The 22,974-nt window shown below is 41.8% G+C and overlaps 1 protein-coding gene across 1 annotated transcript in view; it reads left to right on the plus strand.

Moving 5' to 3' along the window:
• Positions 1 to 22,974, plus strand: part of ERC2 (ELKS/RAB6-interacting/CAST family member 2) — a 617,894-nt gene that overhangs the window by 44,543 nt on the left and 550,377 nt on the right. The window contains exon 2 of the mRNA XM_018556277.1: positions 3,374 to 3,790. Within this exon, the coding sequence (XP_018411779.1) occupies positions 3,374 to 3,790 (417 nt within the window). The remainder of the gene's footprint in view (positions 1 to 3,373; positions 3,791 to 22,974) is intronic.

The following is a 22,974-nucleotide window of genomic DNA, read 5'->3' on the forward strand; positions in this document are numbered from 1 at the left end:
AGGCTGAACATGATAAATCACCTGGTTCCCCCATCCAAGCTTAATAGCGTAGATGGAGAAATTTCAACCTGCTGGCTATTGTATTCAGTTTGTCGAGCTAGGTGGTGCCGACAGGGCCACCCACTACTCAAATTTTGGTCAGTCAGATGAAATCCAAGCTGTGTCTGGCCAACATTAGATGTCTTTAGAATCCTAATCATAAAAAATAATTTCCATTCATTTGAAGCTGGGGGATGAGGATAATTCATAACATGTTCCCAAGATCATAACCAAAATTTCTGACCGAAAATCTACTAGTGTATGGCCACCTTTAGTCATGGGAACACACATGCCTATTGGAAGATTTCCCCTCACCTCTGGTTCTGGTTGTAGCCGTAAAAGTTCCCATTATTGTCCATCTTGGAGGCAATGGTCACTAGGATACATAGAAAAAAGGGTTAATATTTCCAGCACTTCCCCATTTAATCCCAGACTAAAAAAGAGTGACTAACTGTTATAAATGCATTTACCATAGTTTTCTAAAAAAAGACATATCCTTAGTGTAAAGGTGCCCACACAGCTTGCTACAATCGTACGATAATTGCGGGAAATCCCGCGATTGTACGATTATCGTAAGGTGTGTGGAAGCCGTGCGACCTCTACTACTGTAAGGTCGCACGACTTTTCACTTACGAACATGTGTGTAGCATGTTCGTAAGATAAAAGCCGGACGGGCCGTTGTGCGCAAGCGCACACTGCCCGTTCGGCATTGTGGTAATCGGAAACCCGCCCCTCAGCGGGGCGAGCTTGCGATCATCGCAAGTACGATCTGCCTGTCCAAGATAGGCAGATCGTACGTTTCTGTAATTACCTTACAACCATCGCAAGACTTTTGTCTTGCGATGGTTGTAAGGTGTGTGCCCAGCTTAACTGGCCCCATCTAGTATCTTCTAGAATCTGTTCTCTTTCTATCAAGTGAAAGATGAAAGAAATTGACAAGGTCAGGAATAAAATCTCTACTTTTTAATTTTGACTAGAATAAAGACTCAAGGGCACAAATTGTAGAACACACACCCAACATTTGTGATCATTTAAAGCAAACTTAATGTAAGAAATAAAGTTTATTCTACCATAGACACTAGTGTACAAATATCAGTCCAGCTTTCAAAAACCGAACTATCGGTCTGCTACTGTAATGGGCTTCACTGGCCAATAAGGACACATAGGAGATGAAAAAAGTTGTGACCACACTCTCGATCCAGACAAATGGATGGATATTTATATACCAGAGTACCCAGAGGTACAGTTTTGGAAAATGGACCTGACATGAAGTTCCTACTTTATGCTGTCAACAGTTTGTTCTCTATTTCAGGTTTGCTTCAGAGCCCAATTACAGCCAAAATATTTTTTTTAATTGTGGATCGAGTTGGGGTTTTTGTAACCTCCATAATATTTTCATTGTTGTTCTTTGAACCCCATTGTAGAGATTTTCCCTTTCCGTGTGGTTAACAGAGCAGAAAGTTGACCTTTAAAGTTGACCATACCTGTTTCTATATGATTTTACAATCCCTTTAGATCTACCAACATCAATATTGTCAAATGGCTTGCCTGATTGGATCCAAATGGCATGCATTGCTTCGATAGGTCCTCACATTACATCGGTTTGGTAAAACAAAAGAAGATGTTAGAAATGTTAAAATCAGGTTGTCATATGTATGGTCAGGTTAAGACCTTAACCCATTAACTGAAAACATGCTTACAGCTGTTAATTGACTATTGTTGAGTAACATCACTGAGGAATAGGCATAGAAGTCTGAGTGTCTCAAATAAATTGCTCTTTCAACCATATAACATACTGTATTACATTTAAACTGCAGTACTATGGACTTCTGATTGTGTATTGAAATATTTTTAAAAACACATAAAAGTCTAAATAATTAAATGTCACAAAAATGTACGTGAACTGTAAACATTTTAGTTCATTTAAACTTAGAAATGTTTCAAGATCTGAGTCACTAGTCTGGTTGTTAAAAAAATATTTTGTACATGTTGTTACTTGACTGTTTTATTGTACACTATATGTGTTTTTACTATAGATGCTGCAAATATTTGACATGTTTCCAATAAATACTCAGTGGGCTTTACTTACCGTTTTTGCAATAAACGTCTCCTGAGAACAGCAGGAAACCAGCATTTATGGATATAATAACTATTGTCCTTTGACACAGCAGTCCTTCCTTAATCTAATTTTATTGTCTATTGAAGTCTATCTCAATGCTGATAAGATGTTACCATCTTGTCATCCATATACAGTATACAGCCTCAGCACCACAAAAACTCATCCGTAAAGCTAGCTTCCATATTCCTCTATCGTAGTGCATAGGATACCAGTGGGGGTTATTTAAAAAGCCGCCGAAGGCAGTTGAGTGAATAACCGAGCTGAAGTGAAGTGAGCTGAACCTGTTTAGCTATTCACTTCAGTCTTGTACGGCTGATTTCACCGAAATGCTCTGAGCCGAAGTGCAGAAGGAGTCCGACTCAGCCGATCCAACATCTGGATCGGCTGAGCCGAAGCTCCGGCAGTTCACTCGCTGCCGTTGGCCCCTATTTTCATAGGTGCTGAACGGCAGTGAGTGAATAGCCGAATGCCGCCAAACAGCATTCGGCTCTGATGTTCTGCTCGGTACCTCCGAGCCAATGAATAACAACTGGGCGGAGCTGTGATGTCACGGCCGGCTCCGCCCAGTTATTTTTAATGACAGATCAGCGTCCCCAGGTCATTTGGTGGATGCTGATCTGTCATTAGAACTGGGCGGAGCCAGCCGTGACATCACGGCTGGCTCCGCCTAGCTGTCACTTGCGTGGAGATTGGTCGGCTCCGGCCGACTTTTCTCCATGCTTTGGCTGTCACTATTGTGAATAGCCTGTCACTTCGGCTGTCACTTCAGCTATTGTGAATAGCCTGTACCAAAGGGCTCCAGCGGCTGAAGAGAGCCAAAGGATCAGCCAAAGCTACTGCTGGATCCTTTGGGTCTTTAGTGAATAACCCCCCAGTGTTTAATGGTAGAAAAACTATTGTCCTTTGAACATGTGACCTGTTCTCATTCTTCTATCAAATCTTCTTTCACTCTTAGAATTATGTTACCAACCTTAGACACGTAGATACAAACTCTGAAATACAAAAACCTGGTTAAAATTATAAAAACATTTTTAACTATGTACATAATTGGTCTTCATTTTACCAGCTTTTTAAAAGGTCCAAGTTGTTATTTTCTTACTGATTGTATATATATAGAAATGTTAAATCTATTTTTTTAGTGAACAATGAATTTAGGTTTGTTTATTGACTACATATTACCTGTTTGCTCATATCACTTTTCCACATCTGTTCCAGCATTTGCAGTTGACCATCCAGGCCCTCCAAGATGAACTGCGGACTCAAAGGGACCTCAACCACCTTCTTCAGCAAGAAGGCGGAAACCGCGGCGCAGAACATTTCACCATTGAACTCACTGAGGAAAACTTCCGAAGGCTTCAAGCAGAACATGACCGGCAAGCCAAGGAACTTTTTTTACTCAGAAAAACACTGGAGGAGATGGAGCTGAGAATAGAAACACAAAAACAGACACTAAGTGCCCGTGATGAGTCCATCAAAAAGCTTCTGGAGATGCTGCAAAGTAAAGGGTTGCCCTCTAAAGGCATGGAGGAGGAACATGAGAAAACGCGGAGAATGTTGGAAGCAGAATCACAGCTTAATCATTTAGAAGTGCTTCTAGACCAAAAGGACAAGGAAAATATTCATCTGAGAGAGGTAGGTGGGTTTGCCAAAATGTAACTTTAGAGGGGTGTGATCCCAGTGTGTCAATTCCCCTGTTCAAGAATAGTTTATGTCATGCTTTCTTCTTTATTACAAGACTCGTCACTTCTAGGTTGGGAGATACAGGACTGGATGACGCAAAACATTACAGTTATACAGTGTGGGATGGTACAGTTGTTAGCTCATAGGTTCCTATGGAGGAATTGTAATAGACTTTAGAGTGTGTATCTAACTTTTAAGTCAATACCTAGAATCCCCATCTGGATATGAATAATTCACCAAATATTTTACCCAGTCTAGAATTTCTGCGCTGCTCCAGGTAAAATTTCCTGTTATTCGAATTGCAGTATTAAAAGTGTGCCTGCTACGTTAACAGCTGCCAGCAGAACTCACTGGTAGTGTCTTCTACTTCTGCTTGTTTTGAACAGATCAGTTGTAAGGAAACAGATCTATAAAAAAAAATATGTCCAGCAATTATGCTGACCTACAGGCTTTAGTACTCACTGGGGGTAATTTATCAAAACTGGAGCAGACAAATTCTGGAACAGATTTGCACTGCAACCAATCAGTTTCTCTGTCTCATTTTCAAATCTTACCAGAGCAAACTGAAGAGAGATGCTGATTGGTTGCCATGGGCAACTGCTCCACATTCTGTCTGCTCCAGTATTGATAAATTCCCCCCACTGAGTCACTTACCTGGAACGACTATGCATCTCAACAGAGTCAGACCAAATTCAGAACTCCGAATCTGCATACTTGTTCTGGTTTGCTAGTTTGAATGTTGAAGCCAAAGGATCAGAATGACAACCAGACAACTATCGTTTTGAAGAGAGGTCAGCAATCAGCAAAGACATCTTTCATATTTTTCTCATGAAAGGCTTCCATTAAGTACTTGGTATAGGGATTGGATTACAGTTAAAGAAGACGTATTGGAAGAGTAAAATGTAATCTTCCCAATATTTTGAGCCGGCGCGTGTCACATACCTGCTCTATAGATCGAGAGCTGAGCTATCAGGAACTGCTGCTTGCTCAGCTCACAGTCTTCTCCTTGCAGAGTGGCGACTGTCAGTCACCGCTCCCCTCAGGGATTCCCCCCCTCCCCTCTATGTTCTCCCAGCACTTATTGGAGGGACAGACAGGGGAGGGGGCGGGCACAGCTGGCTCTGGCTCTAGAGAGGCAGAGCCAGCTGTCAATCAGGCAGCAGGGTGGATCCCGACAATATTGTCAGGATCCTTCCTGGCTGCAGTGCTGCTCTGCACTGTCAGCATATAGCGGGCAGTAGCCCGCGTTTGGGTCACAGGAGTACATTAGTATATGTACTCTTTTGACCCAAAAGAGAACTAATGCCAACAAAAGGTTTGGCTTTAGTTCTCTTTTAAGGTTAGAGATAGTTTAGCATTCAGGACCCTCTATTAAGCAGACCTAGCATCAATTTATTTTTCTTTAGTGGTATTTTATGAGGTTTTAAATTGTGGTTTTAGACATGTAAACCCAAATGACTTGTTTTATATAAATTAACTTTCTGGACATTTACTATTATATTAAACATTATATGCAGGGATGTATCAGAACAGTACAACACCAAAGGGAGATGCTGTACTTCACAACAGACTTCCTTCTGTCAGTTCTAACAGAATGCGTCTTTAGGAATGCCTGCATTTATATGTGACTTTTATGCATAGCTTTTTATATAGGAAATGTATTTTATGGGCTTACTTGCCTCTTACTGTAAGTCTTCAGATCAATATACTCCAATATCATTAAACAATTATAGCATCTCGTTTTGACAGTTCTGTAGGATCAATGCTACATTTGCTTGCTTTTGTATTCGGAGGAAAAGGGGGAAGCAAATTCTAAGTATAATTACCATGCAGAAGTCAATAAAAATGATGGTTGCAGAAAAAACTAACAAAAGCAGTAGTTCATTCAATGAGTCACGCTTTACAGAAAAATAGGCTGTTTTCTTATAAGTGGTACTATTAAACAGATACAAGAATATGATTTAAAGCTTAAATTTTCCTCTTTCCAACTATAAAATCTTTGCATTTTTTTCTGTTCCATCTTTTTAGTGTTTTTTATGCTTTTTACTCCGGTTTTCTGGTTTGTGTTTCAGCAATTGCTTTTATCATAGAAGGTCCTCTATGTAGAGGAAAATGGTGGTCAAACTAACATGATGGTAGCTGCTATGCAAGCTGTGCAGTGTAGGTGATGGGTTCTTAAGGCAGACAGGTCCTTCATTATAACTTTGTTACCCTGAAGATCCTCTTTTGCTGTCCCCTCTGGAGCTGTTTCACTAAGGACATTCTTTCCCTGGGTTCAGGGCCCCGTGGAGTTAAAGATGAATACCAGGCAGATATAAAAAACTCAAATTAATGCAGATCTGTATTCACTATTATATCATTAGATTTATTTTTAATGCCAGCAGCATAAGTAGCTAATTTAGTTTTTTTGGATTCGGCATAGGCCTCTTGTAGTACTTGTGCAAATGCTTTTACTAGAAATGCAGGGGGTGGGGGAGTGTCAGATAGCTTCCAAGTAAGCTCCCCTGTCCCCCAGACACATACTCCCGGGTTCCCCTTCACCAAGTTCCTCTGTGCCACCCCCTGTTTGCCTCAGTGTGGCTCAGATGGATCACACATGGGTCCACACAGCATTATGCTTTTCTGTGGTGCAGGTGGCCTCCAGCACCATAACAATTGATGATGTTGTGAGACCCAGTCGCCTGCGTCCCAAGAACAATGATTCACTGGGTGGCTAATCCAGCTGTGCTTCAGTGAGACAAACGGGGTAGAACAGGGAACTGGGTGTTACAGTTAGTCATACCATAGCAAAGGGGAGGAAGCATGGCTGTGGGCAGCTTAGGGATATGGTCATTGTAAAAACAAAATGTTGGTAACAGGTGCTCCTGACAGGTGGATTCTGCCCACAAATTGGGCTTCCTGCAGGGGATGAGCTGACAGGTAGGAATGATAGGACTAAAGAAGAGATTTTCTTCTCAATCCATTCGCATTTCCCCGAAGAGACAAGAATCTATTTAGGCTTGAATATATGGACTTGTACTTAAAATTTTCATGAGAGTTCTTCTTTAAGCATTCAGATATAGAGAGTTCAGTTCATTTACTTTAGAAAACACTGGCACACTATTACACCATACACACGCATTCTAAGCTTAGCTCAATCTTCACTACAACTCAGACAGCGCAGCAGTGGGTGAGAACGACTATGATAACTTGCTTAGATGCACCTTTTTGGTTTCCAGAACTTCAATTTTCTTACATAAACTTTACGGTCAAAGTCTTACCTGAATTAGATCTGCCTTGTACATGTCAGCTATAAAGCCACTTTGAGCTTACCCACTTCTCACCAGGGAAATCATTTAAGTAGAATGCCACAAACACAGTGCTGAATATTTGCTTTCATTGCTCTTTCTGGCTCCGGTGTACATCAATGAACCTCTCCCCTGTTATTTCAGTTTTCAGAATGTCTTATTTTGTCACCAATGTTTGTGTTGTCTTAGTGGATGATCTTTTTTTCACCCCTCTCTTCCCGTTCCAAATAAACATTAGATCTGCATAACTGTGGGTGAATTTCGGGGAATACAGGTCTTTTTATCATGTGGAAATCTAATACAGATGTTGGGTCCTAAGACATTTTTTAATGTCCTGACCACACATGGTTTACCCAAAGAACCACCAAGTCCTTTTATTATTGCTATCAAAGAGCCCGCCTAAGGCAAAGTGCTGAACTTCCTATTTGACTGAAATTCATGTAGCTCTTTGGACACAGTTTGGAATTATTTAGAGATAGTTGTATGCAGGCCAAATTCCTGTAAACAAATGTTTCAAGCAGTCATATTGGCTCCTACCTGAATCTTTTCATACTTCATAGGTGCATAGGCTTAAATACTGTGGCTACAGATATTTTGAGCCTGCTCTTTCTCTCTTTGTGTTACCACTATCGCGCCCCCATTCATTTTCCTGATATTCTGTCTGCCACCTAAACATCTCCTCTATCCCCACCAGTGCCTGAAACATGAGATGCCTTGAATTTACTTAAACCGGAAGCAAAAAGAAAACAAAAAAAATCGATGTACGGGGTACGGATTTTTGTCAGAAAAGACATACAAAGTTTCTTCTGGCAAAACAAATCTTCCTCTCCCCCCAGCAATTTTTTATGTTCTGTGTACACTGTGCGGCGTATGCACCGTGCAGTGTACACACTCAGCTCACTCACAGCATCTCAAAGATGCCATCAATGGGTCGGGTGTCATGAGCGCATGTTCAGGAGTGACAACTGTCCAACGGGGGATTTCACTTCCTGTGGAGAAAGAGAAATCTCCCCACTGCCACACCGATGGAAAATAAAACCTGCTTTAATGATAACATATTCTGTCTAACAGGGTTATTCACAAAAGGATGAAGAGTTTGGAGAAATCAGTAGAAGTGAACAATCTAGGCCAAAATAGCTGATTTGGAAAAATTCTCCAATTCAGCTCACTTTCCAGTTCAGCTATGTTGGCCTAGATTGTTCACTTCTTCTGCCTTTGCAAACTCTTCACCCTTTAGTGAAAAGCCCTGTAAAACGAAACATGTTTTTACTTTACATACACCTTAAGATGTTATAGAATGTATTTCTTGCCCAGCTTGGTGATGTAGTAGGTGCAACTCCCCTGGTATATGAAGCACATCCATTGCCTCATTGTGTATAAGTTCCTTGCTTCAGAGGCAGAGCTGATTTGCTTGGGGAAATACTTTATCAACACCAGGATGTTGTAAAGTCTGCACTTGGATCTCCGCAGACGTGTATGACACGCAGTGTTGGTCTTGTTATTTAAAAATGTTTTATGGGAGGTGTTTTTCTTGGATGATGGTGATCAATCGTATTTGGTATTAGGCCGAGCAAGATATTATTGTTGATTGTTCCCCGCATCCAAATACATTAATATTACACCATTCATTGACAGCAATTGATGAAAGGAAAATTTTACATAATTATTTTAGTTCAGTTTCATCCAAGGAGTTAGGTCATCCATAATATGGATCACAGATTAAGCTGGCCATATATGCCTGATATGTACTTATTTCCTTCCACCTGGGGAACTTAATAGTTTGAGCATTGCTCTAATACTAAGGCCTCGTTCACACCAAATGCAGTGCGAACAAAATAGTGCTTGCAGCATTTTGTTTGCACCGGACCGCAGGCATAATGTGCCTTGCGATCCCGTGCCTTGCGAGGGCGTGCCTACTGTGCCATTCACTTCAATGTACCGCCACGCCCCCTCCTGCCCCACAAAAAAGTGAGCCGGCCGCAATGCGAGGCAGTGCGTTCTAGCCAGAATCGCACTGCATTTGGTGTGAACGAGGCCTAACAAAGAAAGCTTAGACAGACCTATGGGGTCTCCCTACATTGGTGCAATAGATTTAGGTGTTTAGAACCTGGTTTAGACTTTTTTGGCACTAAAAACAAATCCTTAATAAAATTAATAATAATTATGATATAATATTATTTATATTATATATAATCCTTATGTTTAAAGGACAAGTGTAGGGAGAGTAAAATATACTCTCCCCAATGCTTAGAGTCAGTGCGGTACACTGCAGCTGTTGCAACCGGAATCATTAGCTGAACGATCATGTAAATGCTAATCGCTCAACTCATAATCTCTTCTCCCTGCTGGGAGAAGTGATTGTAAGTCACTGCTCCCCGCAGGGATTCCCTCCTCGACTCTCTGTTCCTCCAGCGTTCATTAAATAGGCAGACAGCGGAGGGGGCAGGCATGGCTGGCTCTGGCTCTAGAGAGTCAGAGCCTGCTTTCACATAGGCATACCGGTGTGAATCCTGACAATATTGTCGGAATCCTTCTTGGCTGCAGTCTGGTTCTGCTACAGTAGCATGCAGTATGCTGATTTTGGGTCACAGGAGTACATTAATAAATATTCTCCCTAAAAGAGAGGTAAAGCCAAAGAAAAAAGGTTTGCCTTAACTTTTCTTTTAACCTTACGCTAACATATAACCCTAAGATTTAGAGTAAGGTTAAAAATTATGTAGCTGAGGTGGCTAACCTATAAGTTAAAATCAACACTTAGGGGACCATTTAAAAATGTTTATACAAATGATTTATACAGCTTCCATCCAAGAGTCATACATCTTTCTAATTGGATTCAATTGAAAAACATGTGTGAATCTTGGTGAAAGGTTGTGTGAGTCTTGTGTGAAAATGTTATAGATAGATCTCTTAAAGTGTATGTAAACCTAACAATGAACTTGTTTGCTCCCTTATGGTCTGTTAAAATGAACCTGTGCCCAGGGCCGGATTTACTCTCCTTGCCGCCCCAAGGCCAGGTTCCACAATACACCCCTCCCCCCCGCGACCTGCCTGTGCCCAGATTTTGCACATTCAAATATTTACATATTCTTATCAGGCACTAGAAGCACTTTAAAACAAGCCATCAGTCACCTCTGTAGCCATATTGTGGAGAAATTAATCTTCAAAGTTCACAACAGAGGCACAGAAAACATTTTGCTGCTTGCAACAGAATCTTGGCAGCCTGCCAGCCCTCTAATGTAAACACACAGTAGGTGTTTCTAAGCTGATACTGACTTCAGTCTTTTTTTTGATCTTTGTGGATCTCTGAAAATGAATCGCTTCACATTACAAGTAGCTAGAGAGGTCAGGAATGGCTTGTGTTAGAGCCCCTTTACTGCTTGTCAGTAAATGTAAATAGTTTAATGTCCATTGCCCGGGCACCGGTGCAATATAAATATATCATTAAGCAATTTGTTATATCTGTTCCATAAGTGCTAAAAAAATACCTGTTGATCCTGCCAAAAATCTTGTGTGCTAATAAACTTTCTGTACACTCTACATCCATAGATTTAGTAGCAGTGAGCATTGTCAACCTAGGACAAGAAGTGTGTTTTCGGGCAGGCTCGCCAGGTAAAAAATATAGAAATTAACGTCTAAAAAAAATAAAATCTAAATCAACCATCACATCTACAGATCAGTAAGCTGCAATGTATTACATTTTTTGATCTTGGGTCTAGGTCTGCTTTAAAGAACAACTCCTGCTTGTTTTTGCCTAAGTTGTACTCACCTGATCCACGGAGGAGGCCTGTGACAGCGCTCCCTCATGCCTGTTTGCTTCTCTGCTGCAGCGATGGTATGTCCCTTGGTACCCTTACATCCTATACACTGTGTATAGAACGTGACAACTCAGGGACCTTAGATCGCTGCAGCGGAGGGGGAGCGAGGCTCCTGGGACCGGTTTAAGATCAAGCTGGATCGGGTGAGCATAACTTTTTTTTATTTTTGACACGAGGCTTTTGCCTCGTGTCAAAAATAAAAAAAGTGCATGCACTTATCCCTTGCAGTGCAGGGGTAGACCCACTGCAAAGGTTAATTAAAAGTTTTCCTGGAGATCTCCTTTAACAGACTTTCAGCTGCAGCGTAGAGATGGAACCTCAGTGCCGAAACTTGCTGTGCATAGCAGAAGTTTGGCAGGGCAGAAAGCAACCAGGGATTGATCATAGGAATATGAAGTCACATGACTTCATATTCATATTCATATTCACATGACTACACTTTACCTGTAATTACCTTTCCCACCACGACCATAGCAGAGTTTGTGACCTTTATAGCCTCTGTGCCTACAGTGCTGGCATTCAGCTTTATTTCATTTCCACTCTGCATGCAGCCTTAGAAATACTTGCTCCTGTGTTGCCTTTGTCGGTGGCAAATTTGTGTCTTTCTTTTATAAAACTGAATTTTGTAGCATTTAGAAGAAAGTTAAAATACCTCTGTGCTGATTTTATTTTTTTAATAAGCTCAAAGCAGCCACTCTCACTTTTGTCTGGTAATTTTCCTTTGAACATTGTAAGTCCTGACGCCAGCTCACTGCCCTAAACTGTCTTGTTAAGGAAACTTACAAAATAAAGATTTAATTTATGTGCCTTTTCCATCCGTACATGTTTCTTTTCATTTCTTTGATCGCTGTGTATTCAGATATGCCTGACTTGCCTGAGATGCTCAATTGAGTTCTGGCGACCTTATTCATGACTGTATATTGTACTCCGAATTGTTATTAATTCCTTTTTTTTTTCAAATCATCCATCTTTATTTTTGTCTGCCTTGGACAAGTGTTCATAAAGTTTCTTTTGTTTCGTTAACACATTTTGTGTGCCCATTTCACCGGCTTTGCATGTAAAGTGGCATTATGATCTCGGCAAGCCCTCTAAATTTTAAAAGCCGCCATAATTGCAGTGCCTGGGAGTATCGTAATTAACTTAATGAATGCTCTGCAGACATGCTTTTTCGATACCCCATTGTGCTTCATCCGGGGTAATTGGCTACCTAATGTTTACTGTACTTTTTAAAGAATCGTAGAAATTTGTATAATGAGGTGGGAATAAATTAAAAGCAAACGGTAGGGTATATCTAAGAGCCTTTTTATAAATACTGCATTATACATAATGCTTTCATCGATCTCATCCTGTAGCAGACTCTATTGATCTTTTTAAGGGAAGAATATTTACATGTTTGACAATTTAAATTAATTTTTGCAACTGTTGCATCAAGGCTTTTAAATACAGAACCATTCATGTCGTTGTATTGATTAAATGAGTAAGTACATGGTATGAGCGCCATGGAATATCTTCCTAGTATTGTACAAAAGGCAGGGCAGCAATAATTCATAATGTAGTGTCAAATATATTGACAATATACTGATTGGAGATTCATTACAGGAAATAAAGGGATGCTCAGTGTACTTCGACAGTGCCGCTTTTTGCTCAGGGGGAGAGTGAATACCTAGTATGGCTTTTACTGAAAAATAGCCATGTGACTGACATTCCCTGTTCATAGAATGATTATACATTCTCGCACAGAATACTTCACTTGCCCGTCTCATCGGGTAGCTTTTAACAAGCCATGCAAGTTTTGACCATGTCCATATTTGCTTGGACTGTCAAGTACTTGCTTCATTATCCTAAGAGAAATGAGATGACTGTACGCTAAGTGCTTGGAAGGAAGCCAAGCCTTGCCATTGTGCTTGGTTGTTGAGTCTTACCTGCAGTGTGTTCATGCAACTCCACATTCAGCGGTCTTCCGCATTATGAGCAGCCGTCTGGGACATGTCAAGATCAACTGGACAGCTGCAAGTCAGTCCTTGCTGGTGCATACTCCTGGCAGTTCTTTTTCTGTTTCCTTTGATTATTGGTTCTCTCTTTGGGTCTGTTTGGCTCTTGATTTCCCTCCTGTGTCTGGACACGTATAGCAGCATTCCTTTTGTGCCCTTGGTCACCAGGTCCACCTGGAGCCAACCTTGAAGGACAACCTTTTCCATTCTAAAGTTGTCCTTCATGGAGTTTGTTAATACACGAGTGAGACACTTTACTCTTCTCAGATTGACCTCTGTGACTGACTTATCTTGTCCTGACCTCACTTGTACTACAGCTGCCTGACCTTACATGTTGTCGCTCTGCTTTGATTTTGATAACTCTGGTTACCAATGGCAGTAACTCCTAGCTATATTACCAATTGTTCTTCTGCCTCATCCTTTGGTACCATCTACAATCAGCTCATTTTTACTCCTGAGGCTCTCTGCCTCAGTTTCTTTGTCCCTTACAGTCTCTAGATTGCTGATCCAGCCTGCACCTAAGGGGCTACTACTTCACGTCTAAGCTCTATGATTCGACACATATGTTCTTTAGTAACAGTTTACGCACATAGAACATTCTCAATAGGTGGTTGCTGAAGGTGTTTTTTTTTTGCCTGATTAAATGCCTGTACTGTAAACATGTCAAGATAAACCCAACTCTGCTGTGTTTAAAACGTATCCCTTGTATCCCTTTAAAAGAGTATGCTAGTCTATAGAGTAATTTTTTAGTTAAGGCAACCTTGTCGCTAGTATGAAAGATATCCACAGAAGCCTCTTGTGTCTTTCTCATTTATATGTATAGTGAAGTGACTACTTAAGCTCATTTTATGGATCAACTCAAAAATTAAGCTCGTTGGTTGGATCTGCTGTGCAAACCAAGCCTAAAAATACAATAGGAGCAGGGGATGGTTGAGACCAGCCGTGAAGGCACTTTTCCATCTTTGTATCATGTATATGATACTCTGACCTGCCATGTCTGCCCTGGTTCTTTTTAAGATTTTTTTGTGCATATTCCATTCCTTACCTATGTTTATGATGACATTTTACTCGCTGCCTTCTTTCCTGATCTACACTTCCTATTGAGGCATTATCGTGTGTTTCCTTTTGTTATATTGTCTTTTTATAAAACTAATGCAACTTTCCCCAATTTCATCTGTTTTTCTATCCAGACGGATGGCGCCATATTTGTCCAGACATCATTCAGGGTCAAGATCTACCTCCTTAGCTGAGATGCTGGCTCAGGGATGACAACAGCTTTCTTGAAAAATGTGACATTTGCTGTATATTGGTCCAGTTTAATGGAACTGGAGGTGGCAATTAATACCACACATTAAAATACTCTAAAAATCTTCATAATTGAGAAAGGTAGTAGTACCTTTTCCTTAGTGGACAGTATTATTTGCTACAAAATGACAGGCACACTTTAAAGTTTTAGCATGGCTCTCTGTTAAGGTGTAATATCCTTCAGATATTTTCATAATTGTCAAAACATGACGGTTATCCTATACGGTGCTTTTACTGAAATCACTTAATGACGTGACCCGTGAAGTCTTAGTGCCCTCATACACTCATCTATCAAGGCAACAAGATTCCACATGCTGTCTGTCACTTTGCATCAGCTTAATGACAGACACAGCAGTTAGGGCTTCCTTAGATCTGCCCTGTTCAACATCAAACCTATCTGAATGAAATGCAATAGTATATGCGGTAAATCTGTTTATAAAACCCAGCATTCCCTTCGCTACTCTTATGTCACATTGTGACAGTCATGTTTTGACAAATGATCCACATACTTGGCTATGTTGTTTGCATGAGGCTTGAGCTTAATCCCTTAGCAGTTTCTGATTTTGTTTCCTATACCGCAGAATTTAAATTCACGTGGCAAAGCCTTGCCTGAGGTTAAAGGTCATATATATAATTCATGTATAAGTTACCTTTAGGTTTGTTTGCATTGTATGCCAGGCATCCAGCTAAATACATAGCTGAAATACATATATGAGACTTATTTTACCTGCCAAATAATTTTGTTTTTCTATCCAGCCTGATATTTACACATCTCTGCCAAACACCACAGGCTGGTGACCTGGCTTTTCTATATTGTAGTTAGGAAATACAGCATGGTCACCTCCCCAGCCCCAGCCTGTGACTGGACAGTGAAGGAGCAGCAGACTAATCTTCTCCCTCTGCTTGATCTGCTCTCTCCACCTGTCAGCAAGTTCTAGGGCATGTGTAAACAGTTTACCTGATTGTATTCTAATGCAGTCCTTCGCAGTCTGAGTTCTTCTATATATGAAATTAAAGAGAGTTATAATAAGTCAACACAAGCACTTAGACTATTTGCATTTAAAATACATTTAATGGTTTTAATAAATGCATAATTGCATTCACTGATGTTTTCCGCAGCTTTAAAACTGAACTCCAGGTAAAGATAACGACCTCCCTTCAATTCAGTTGAAATATTTTATTACTGCAAGTGTAAGTGCCTGAAATATGTGCCTTATATAATAGCTTCCTAAGGTTCCTGCTAGGGATGCACCAATACCAGTTTTTCGGTATTGAGTACCGCTATTTTTTCCGGTACTCGCAGATACCGATACCGGAAGTCCCATTAAAGAAGCCAGGCGGCGTGTAATGACTTGCCACCTGGCTTCCTGATTAGCCTGGAGGCGAGTCACTACCCACCCTCCGGCTTCTTGATTAGCCCGGGAAGCCGTCTCCATGCTCCCTTGTCACCCTACAATGATGAGGCATGGAGCCAGCTTTATGGCCAATCAGGAAGCTGGGGGGTGGGTAATGACTTGCCGCCTGGCTTCCTAAATGGCCAGCTTCCATACCAATCAGGAAACCTGGCAGCAAGTCATTACATGGTGCCCGGCTTCCTAATTGGCCGGGAAGCCGGCTCCATGCTACCTCATCACCTGGCGATGAGGAAGCAAAGAGCCGGCTTTCTGGCCAATCAGAAAGCCGGGCGTGGTTAATGACTCGCCGCATGGCTTCCTGATTGGCCAGCTTCCCGACCATTCGGGAAGTTGGGAGGCGAGTCATTACATGCCGTCCAGCTTCCTGATTGGCCCGGAAGTTGGCTCCATGCTCCTTCGTCATGGGTACTCCTCCAAATACTCGTTATCGGAGTATCCCTAGTTTCTGCACAGCTGAACTAAGCCTGCGAGAGGGAGGGTCAGGGCTGAGCTTATTGCATGGTGCGGACAATCTGATAAAAAAAAAATCAATGTGGTACTGCCCTCTTTTTGTCAAGTTAGCAGGCTTTGGCAGGGAAGGAGCTCCCCTAGCTTGCAAGCATGTAAAAATCACAAGAACAGCTACACAGAATCACAAATAATTTGACAGGTAATGCAATTTACAAATTATATATGTATTAGCCATTTGGCCATAGTTTAATTTTTTAGTAAATCTGTGGCCAGCTGCTGATAATTAAGTATTTATAATTTTTTTGACAAGCAGCAAATAGGCTTTAAATCAATGACCTCTATAGCTGCAGGCGCAATGGAGCAATTCATCCTCAAAGTTCACAGCAGAAGCACTAATATCTCTCAGCAGCTCAGCTCACCTTGTACTGCCCTCTGAGAGCTCCTGTTCTGTGTTTAAAATAGAGATTAGAAGGCTGTTGATTCAATACTGGGAGGGGGAATAAGGGTGAGGTAAGCTGCTGCATCACTGCTGGGAACATCTAGCATCTCTGACTACTTTTCCCCAGGGATCAGTTTGGAAGGAGGACTATGTCAGACTGTTGGTGTTCAAGACATGTAGGGATTATCTCCTGGTCAGGATATAAAGTGTGCTGGATTGGATGACAATCATTTTTGTAAATTATGTTTTTATTAAGTTTTAAAAAACATATGCAAAGATTTACATGTGGTAAACAGGAGTGTTATACATTGAGGTATTATGTTCAATAAAATTGTCAATATATTTACAATTATATAATGAGGTTATAAACATTGTGGGAGGGAAATGAGAAAGGGATAATTCAGCGATGATTTCCTGTTGGAAAACCAATTAGTAATTTTGGAATATATCAATGTGAGACAATTACAATAAAGATGTTTTTTTAATGGAATATGAATATGAAATGAATAAAGTATGATGGTAAATTAATACATTTTTTGGGGAAAGGAAATTACACAAATTTTATTTTTTGTAAAATAATTTTACATCATTCTTTTGGATTTAGTATAATTTATCTAGTGTAATATGGTCAGACATATACAGTACCCTTTCCATCCTTTAAGCGTCGGTTTTTTATTTTGTTATTCAATAATCGTGTACCAGCAACTATAAAAGCTGAAATATTCCTATATAGAATTTGTTAAAAGATAATAATCACTTGCCCCACTTTTCATCCCGGATGGGGACCTGGCATCCAGCACTCCCACATTTGGGGGGTGCACAATAGCTCCAGAAGTGGAAGTAGTTCCGTAACAGATCTGAGATTGGCAGTGTTGGAGCGGGACAGTCCCAAAGAAGAACTACACCCTTATTGTAGACAAGGAAGGTATCATCTTAATCCCCATCTAGAACGCAGTCACCATGGAGCCCTACATGTAATCAGCCACAATACCAGCTGTCTGAGGACTTAAAAGTGTTGTTGAGAGCTTAAAAGAGAACTATGCAGTAAGTGTTTTTCCCCATAGTTCTCTTAAGGATCACGAGAGGACATATACTAACTTCCTCCCCTGACCATTTAGAATATGCTGCCCGGCGTCGAGTGTCAGCTTCAGGTGGGGTGGGCTGGAGCTATGGCCATGAGGAAGCTCCATCCATCCATACATGCATTGGTTACGTGATCTGTTAGGTGCCTGGACCGGAGTGATGTCACATTCTGGCTCCCGGCACATCTACAGGGCGTGCAAGGGAGTTGTACAAGCAATGCATGTATGGATGGAGCTCCGTCACAGCACAGCAGCCCAGCACTGGGCCCCCAGCTGAGGATCCATTCCAGTTCTTGTAATGGCACCCCAAACACAACTCCCACCCACAGTTCAATTGCCCGCACTGGAAAACATGGTACCGCAATACCGTGCGTTCCATTGCAGGTTGACTTGGGTCACCACTTAATGGCCAAGGACAAATGTGAGTCCTGAGGTTACACAGGTTGAGAACCACTGATCTACAGGCAGAGCCAGCTGTGCCCGCCGCCTCCCGCGTTCGTTACTCTACTCAGTGCTGGAGGATCACCGCTTACTGCAGGGAGAGGATCAGGAAGTGAGCTGAATAGCGGCATGTTTCTGCTCACTTCCCGATCGATAGACGCGACCTGTGACAGCTTATTTGTCACAGGTCAGGTCTAACTATGAGGATGAGTGGAAATCACTCACCTCATAGTTCTCGTTTAAATAAACATATTGCTAATTTAAAACAAATATTACCATGTATTTGATATCGTGTTTTAGGAGATAGTTCAATTGGTGGGTCTAGTTCTGCTATAAATAGGTTCTTGTATGGGTACTGATTTGCTTAATTTTTTTTTGGAAGTGAAATGGTAGATTGAAAATAAAAATTGGAAACTCTCTTATTATTAACTGGTCAATGGATCAATGTAGGAAGAGGAATCACCAGCACTCAGTATAATAATCCAACATGTCCATTTATTGGATATAGACGTCACACAATTACAAGAGCCAACGTTTCGAGACCACGCTGGGTCTCTTCATCAGGGCCCTGATGAAGAGACCCTGCGTGGTCTTGAAACGTTGGCTCTTGTGATTGTGTGACGTCTATGTCCAATAAATGGACATGTTGGATTATTCTACTGAGTGCTGGTGATTCCTCTTCCTATATTGTGTCTGCACGGTGCCATTCGTGTTCATCACTACAAGCACCATTGTCTACATGGCCTTGATTGCTGCAAGATTTCCCCTTCTATCCAATTGGTCAATGGATCAGTGACATGTAAGAATGTATGATAGCTACTATAGACACTATTTCTTCTACAAATCATTTTAAAGGAGAACTATGGGGTTAAGTCTTTTCCCCATAGTTCTCCTTAGGGTAATGGGAGGACAAAAACTAGTGTCACCCTAGGCTTAGTATACCGCGAGCAGCTGCTCGCAGTATACTGAGATGCCGCAGTATACCGCGAGCAGCTGCTCACGGTATACTGAGACGCCGCAGCTGAAGCTGATCCCGACAATTGTGCCGGGATCCGCCCAGCTGCTTGACTGACAGCTGGCTCTGCCTATCTAAAGGCAGAGCCAGCTATACCCGCCCCATCCGTTCCGCCAGTCAGCGCTGGCGGATCGGAGCGGGGAGGGGGGAATCCAGCCCCTCCCCTGTCACGACAGAGAGCCGTGACAGGATCGAGAGGTGAGCGAACGCCGGTATGTGTTCCCTCACCTCCGGATCTACTGAGCCGACCTGTGACAGTCTCATTGTCACAGGTCGGCTAGAACTATGAAGTGAGTGAAAATCACTCACCTCATAGTTCTCCTTTAAACATTAAGGATTTTTTTTTTACTCAGGAGGCATTGTACAGAGTGCTGTGATCCGCTTCTAACCTCATGTCACATTTCACATTTAAATAATCTGACTTCACTATGAAGTTTGAGTGGCTGCTGTGGTCAACCACACATTGCACATCATCGTTGCAAATAAGACCAAATATGTTTTCTCCTGAAAAAGAATTGAAATGAACAATTCATATACAACAGTTAAGACTTTCAGTTGATTAATTGTCAATTTCCAGCCAGTGTACTGGAATTTCACCCATGTCCTCGTTTAGTGTAATAACAATAAAAAAAATGAAAACAATATATGGCGGGTCAGGACCAAGAATGATGAGGAGGAACAGCCAAATCATTTGGATTTGGAATTTCAGCAGATATTTTTGTGGTTATTACTCATGAAACCACCAGATTCTTGAAGGCCTCCGTTAATGTGTTTATGAGACTGTGCTCTCATGCTGATGAGCAATCATTTAATTGGGAATGTCTACGGAATCTTGAGGTTTGACACCTGCTGCTGAGAGAAACATTTGATGAGATACATCTGGTTGATAAGTTGTAATGGATCTGTCACAAACGAAGCAAAATGGATCTGTCACAAACGAAGCAAGGTCGCAGTGCTGTAGAGTAGATTCAGATAGTCAGTTTACTTTTTACATTAAAGCTGAACTCCAGGCTAAGCTAAAAACACCATTCAAATTACCTATGTGAGATTTGATTTACATGCCAAAGTGTTTGTATTCCTGCCAATCCAGTCCTGAGATTTAAACGCCCTGCCAATTAGCACCGCTGGTGGTGACCTCACTATTCTCTATTGCAGTTATGTAATACAGCTTGGTCACCTACCATCCTACCTGGACAGTGAAGGAGCAGCAGAAGGGGATTAAAGGGTTATTAAACCCTCCGTTTTTTTGCATATATCTACTGCTAGCAAGCAGTAGATATATGCAAAATCATTAAAAAAAAAACCCGCTTTAAAAGCGGTTTGAACTTACCCCTGTCTTTGCCACGCGCTCCCGTCCGAAAATCTGAAAATGCTGGGGCGGTCGCAAAGCATCTTGTGGCAGGTGCACGCGCAGTTCAGATTTTTGCCCGGGAGACGAGGAGAGACACAAGGTAAGTCTATGGACGGCGTGCACCCGCATGCAGATACCGTGGGACAGGAAGAGCCAGCAAGGACAGAGGAGTCCGTGCTGGATCAGAGACCCGCAGCAGTGCTGGAGGGACAGATGAAAACGACAGGAAAGAAGAAGAAGATCGGATTAAGAAATATCATTTAAGGTAAGTGCTTTGATTAACATTGGGGGGAGGGAAAAATATTTTTGACTTTAATGTCACTTTAAGTCATTTCTCTTCCCCCGTTAGCACATATGTACTACAGGTGCAGAACATGTGCTGCAGGTGCAGGAGAGATGCCACAGAGTTTGTGTGTGCAGTTAAGGTGCAGAGGAAATGGGGTGCAGCAGAGAAGCAGCAGAGTCTTCAACTGTACAATAGCTGACTTGCAGCAGGGCTGCGTGTGCAGTGGAGATGCAGCATAGGCTGGTGAAGTTGCAAAGATACATTGAAGTTAGAGTTAGGCTGCTGGTTTTACTCGTATAGTGTTCATTTAGCTGCTGAGTTGAATAGCTTTGGTTGTTCAGGGGAGCACTTGAACTTTATGACAACGGTGACAACGGGTCCTGCTCGAATTTAAATAGAGGATACAGGCACATGACTGGTCATGTGACATGACCGCAACACTTTGGACAAAATCCGGAAGTGGCTGCGGGAAACAGAGGAGGAGCCAGCACTTGAACATGGAAGGTAAGTAACCATGACAGCTGCATCCAGGGACAATCATATATCCCAAACCACAGGTATTGGTATCATGTACGATTACCTGCAGGCTACCGCTGAGAGATGCAGCCGCTTACATCCTGTCAATAACTTGAACTGACACAGCGGCTGCATCTGAACTGTTCACAGCTGGGATTCCTGACACAAGAATCCTGCAGGAATCATCTGCTGCAGCATTTGGTACCCATGTGAATAGAGGAAAATAGATACCTTACAGTTACCGCTTTAACAATTTTGTACTAGTCCAGCGATTCTTTTTTTATGGGCCTATTTTCACTAATTTATAAAGGACAGTATTCATGTTTGCCATCTCATATCAGTTTGTGAAGCATATTTGACGGATGTGGAATGCACTATTGTTTGTATGGGTTATAATGGAACAACTTTAAAGCAACAAAATGGATAAGAATGTAATGTATTCTCTATTACACAGGTCAACTGGAAGCCAGCAACTAGAAATGTAATACACCAAAGTGACATTGGCAGAGTTAAAGTATAAGTTCACTTTCATCACTTTTTTTTCATTACTGTAGTCTATACTATCGGGAAAATAGAAAGGAGTACCTGTCCTCCCAGGAACCATGAGATTCAGAGTCCGCAGTCTGCAGCCTTCTTCCATATTATTGACCTGTTCTCCTGTATGTGAGGAAGCATTGATGGGAAATGGGAAGCAGCCTCGATTGTTAAAACCTGACCTTTTTTATAGTTTTACCATGTTTATTGTTTCATATATTGCTTTATTAAAATGTATTATTCAGACTTGCAAATGCTCCCTCACCTGTCTGTTTTAGATTGTGCAATCAGGGGGGCGACTTTCCCTGGTGACTTATTTGAGTAAAGTATTAGGCCTCTTCCACACTGGCGGTCTGATCAGGTTAGCCTGAAAACCTGACAGATAAACCCGATCGGACCATCCGTGTGAAAAGGGACTAATACCTAATAATTGCTAGTCTATGGGCATCCGGGTCTAAACAGACAGGTTACCCTCGACTCTGGCCAGGTCCGGATAAACAAACAGACCCGATTGTGCCAGATTGGGGGTAATCTGATGTAAATGGACACATTTCCATCCAGTTCCCAGAGACCGACATGGGGTCTGGTTATTTCAGTTTTTTCCTCCATTGCAAGATGGGGGAAAAAACTGGACGGACGCAGACCATGACATAACGGTGACATCTGACCCATACCCCTCCGATCAGAGGCGATCTGTTGACCGATCAACTCCTGATCAGCCCGTGTGAAAGGGGCCTTTGGTTAAGCCACCTGGAGATTCTAAATAGCATGTAAATACTAAATAATACTAATTAAAAATGTTAATATTATTATAAAATATTACATAGTATTTATATAGCGCCAACAGTTTGTGCAGCGCTTTACAATATAAGGAAGACATTACAGTTACAGTACAAATCAAGACAAGATGGTAAGGAGGGACCTGCCCTTGAGGGCTTACAATCTGAAAGAGGAGGGGGAAATGATACATGAGGAGGTAGCTGTGGTAGCTGTGGGAATGAATTATTTGAGAATGTGAAGGTTCAGTGGTTAGGTCGAGGTGGGATAGGCACAGAGGATGGGAGAGACTCTGGAGAAGTCCTGGAGGCGAGTATGGGAGGAGTGGACAAGGGAGCTGGAAAGCAGGAGGTCAATGGATGAGCGGAGGGGACGGTTAGGGTGATACTTTGAGACAAGGTCTGAGATATATCCGGGGGCGGAGTTGTGGAT

The sequence above is a fragment of the Nanorana parkeri genome, unplaced genomic scaffold, assembly GCF_000935625.1.
Source record: "Nanorana parkeri isolate BGI_ZX_2015 unplaced genomic scaffold, ASM93562v1 scaffold231, whole genome shotgun sequence".
In the NCBI taxonomy this organism is placed as follows: domain Eukaryota; kingdom Metazoa; phylum Chordata; class Amphibia; order Anura; family Dicroglossidae; genus Nanorana; species Nanorana parkeri.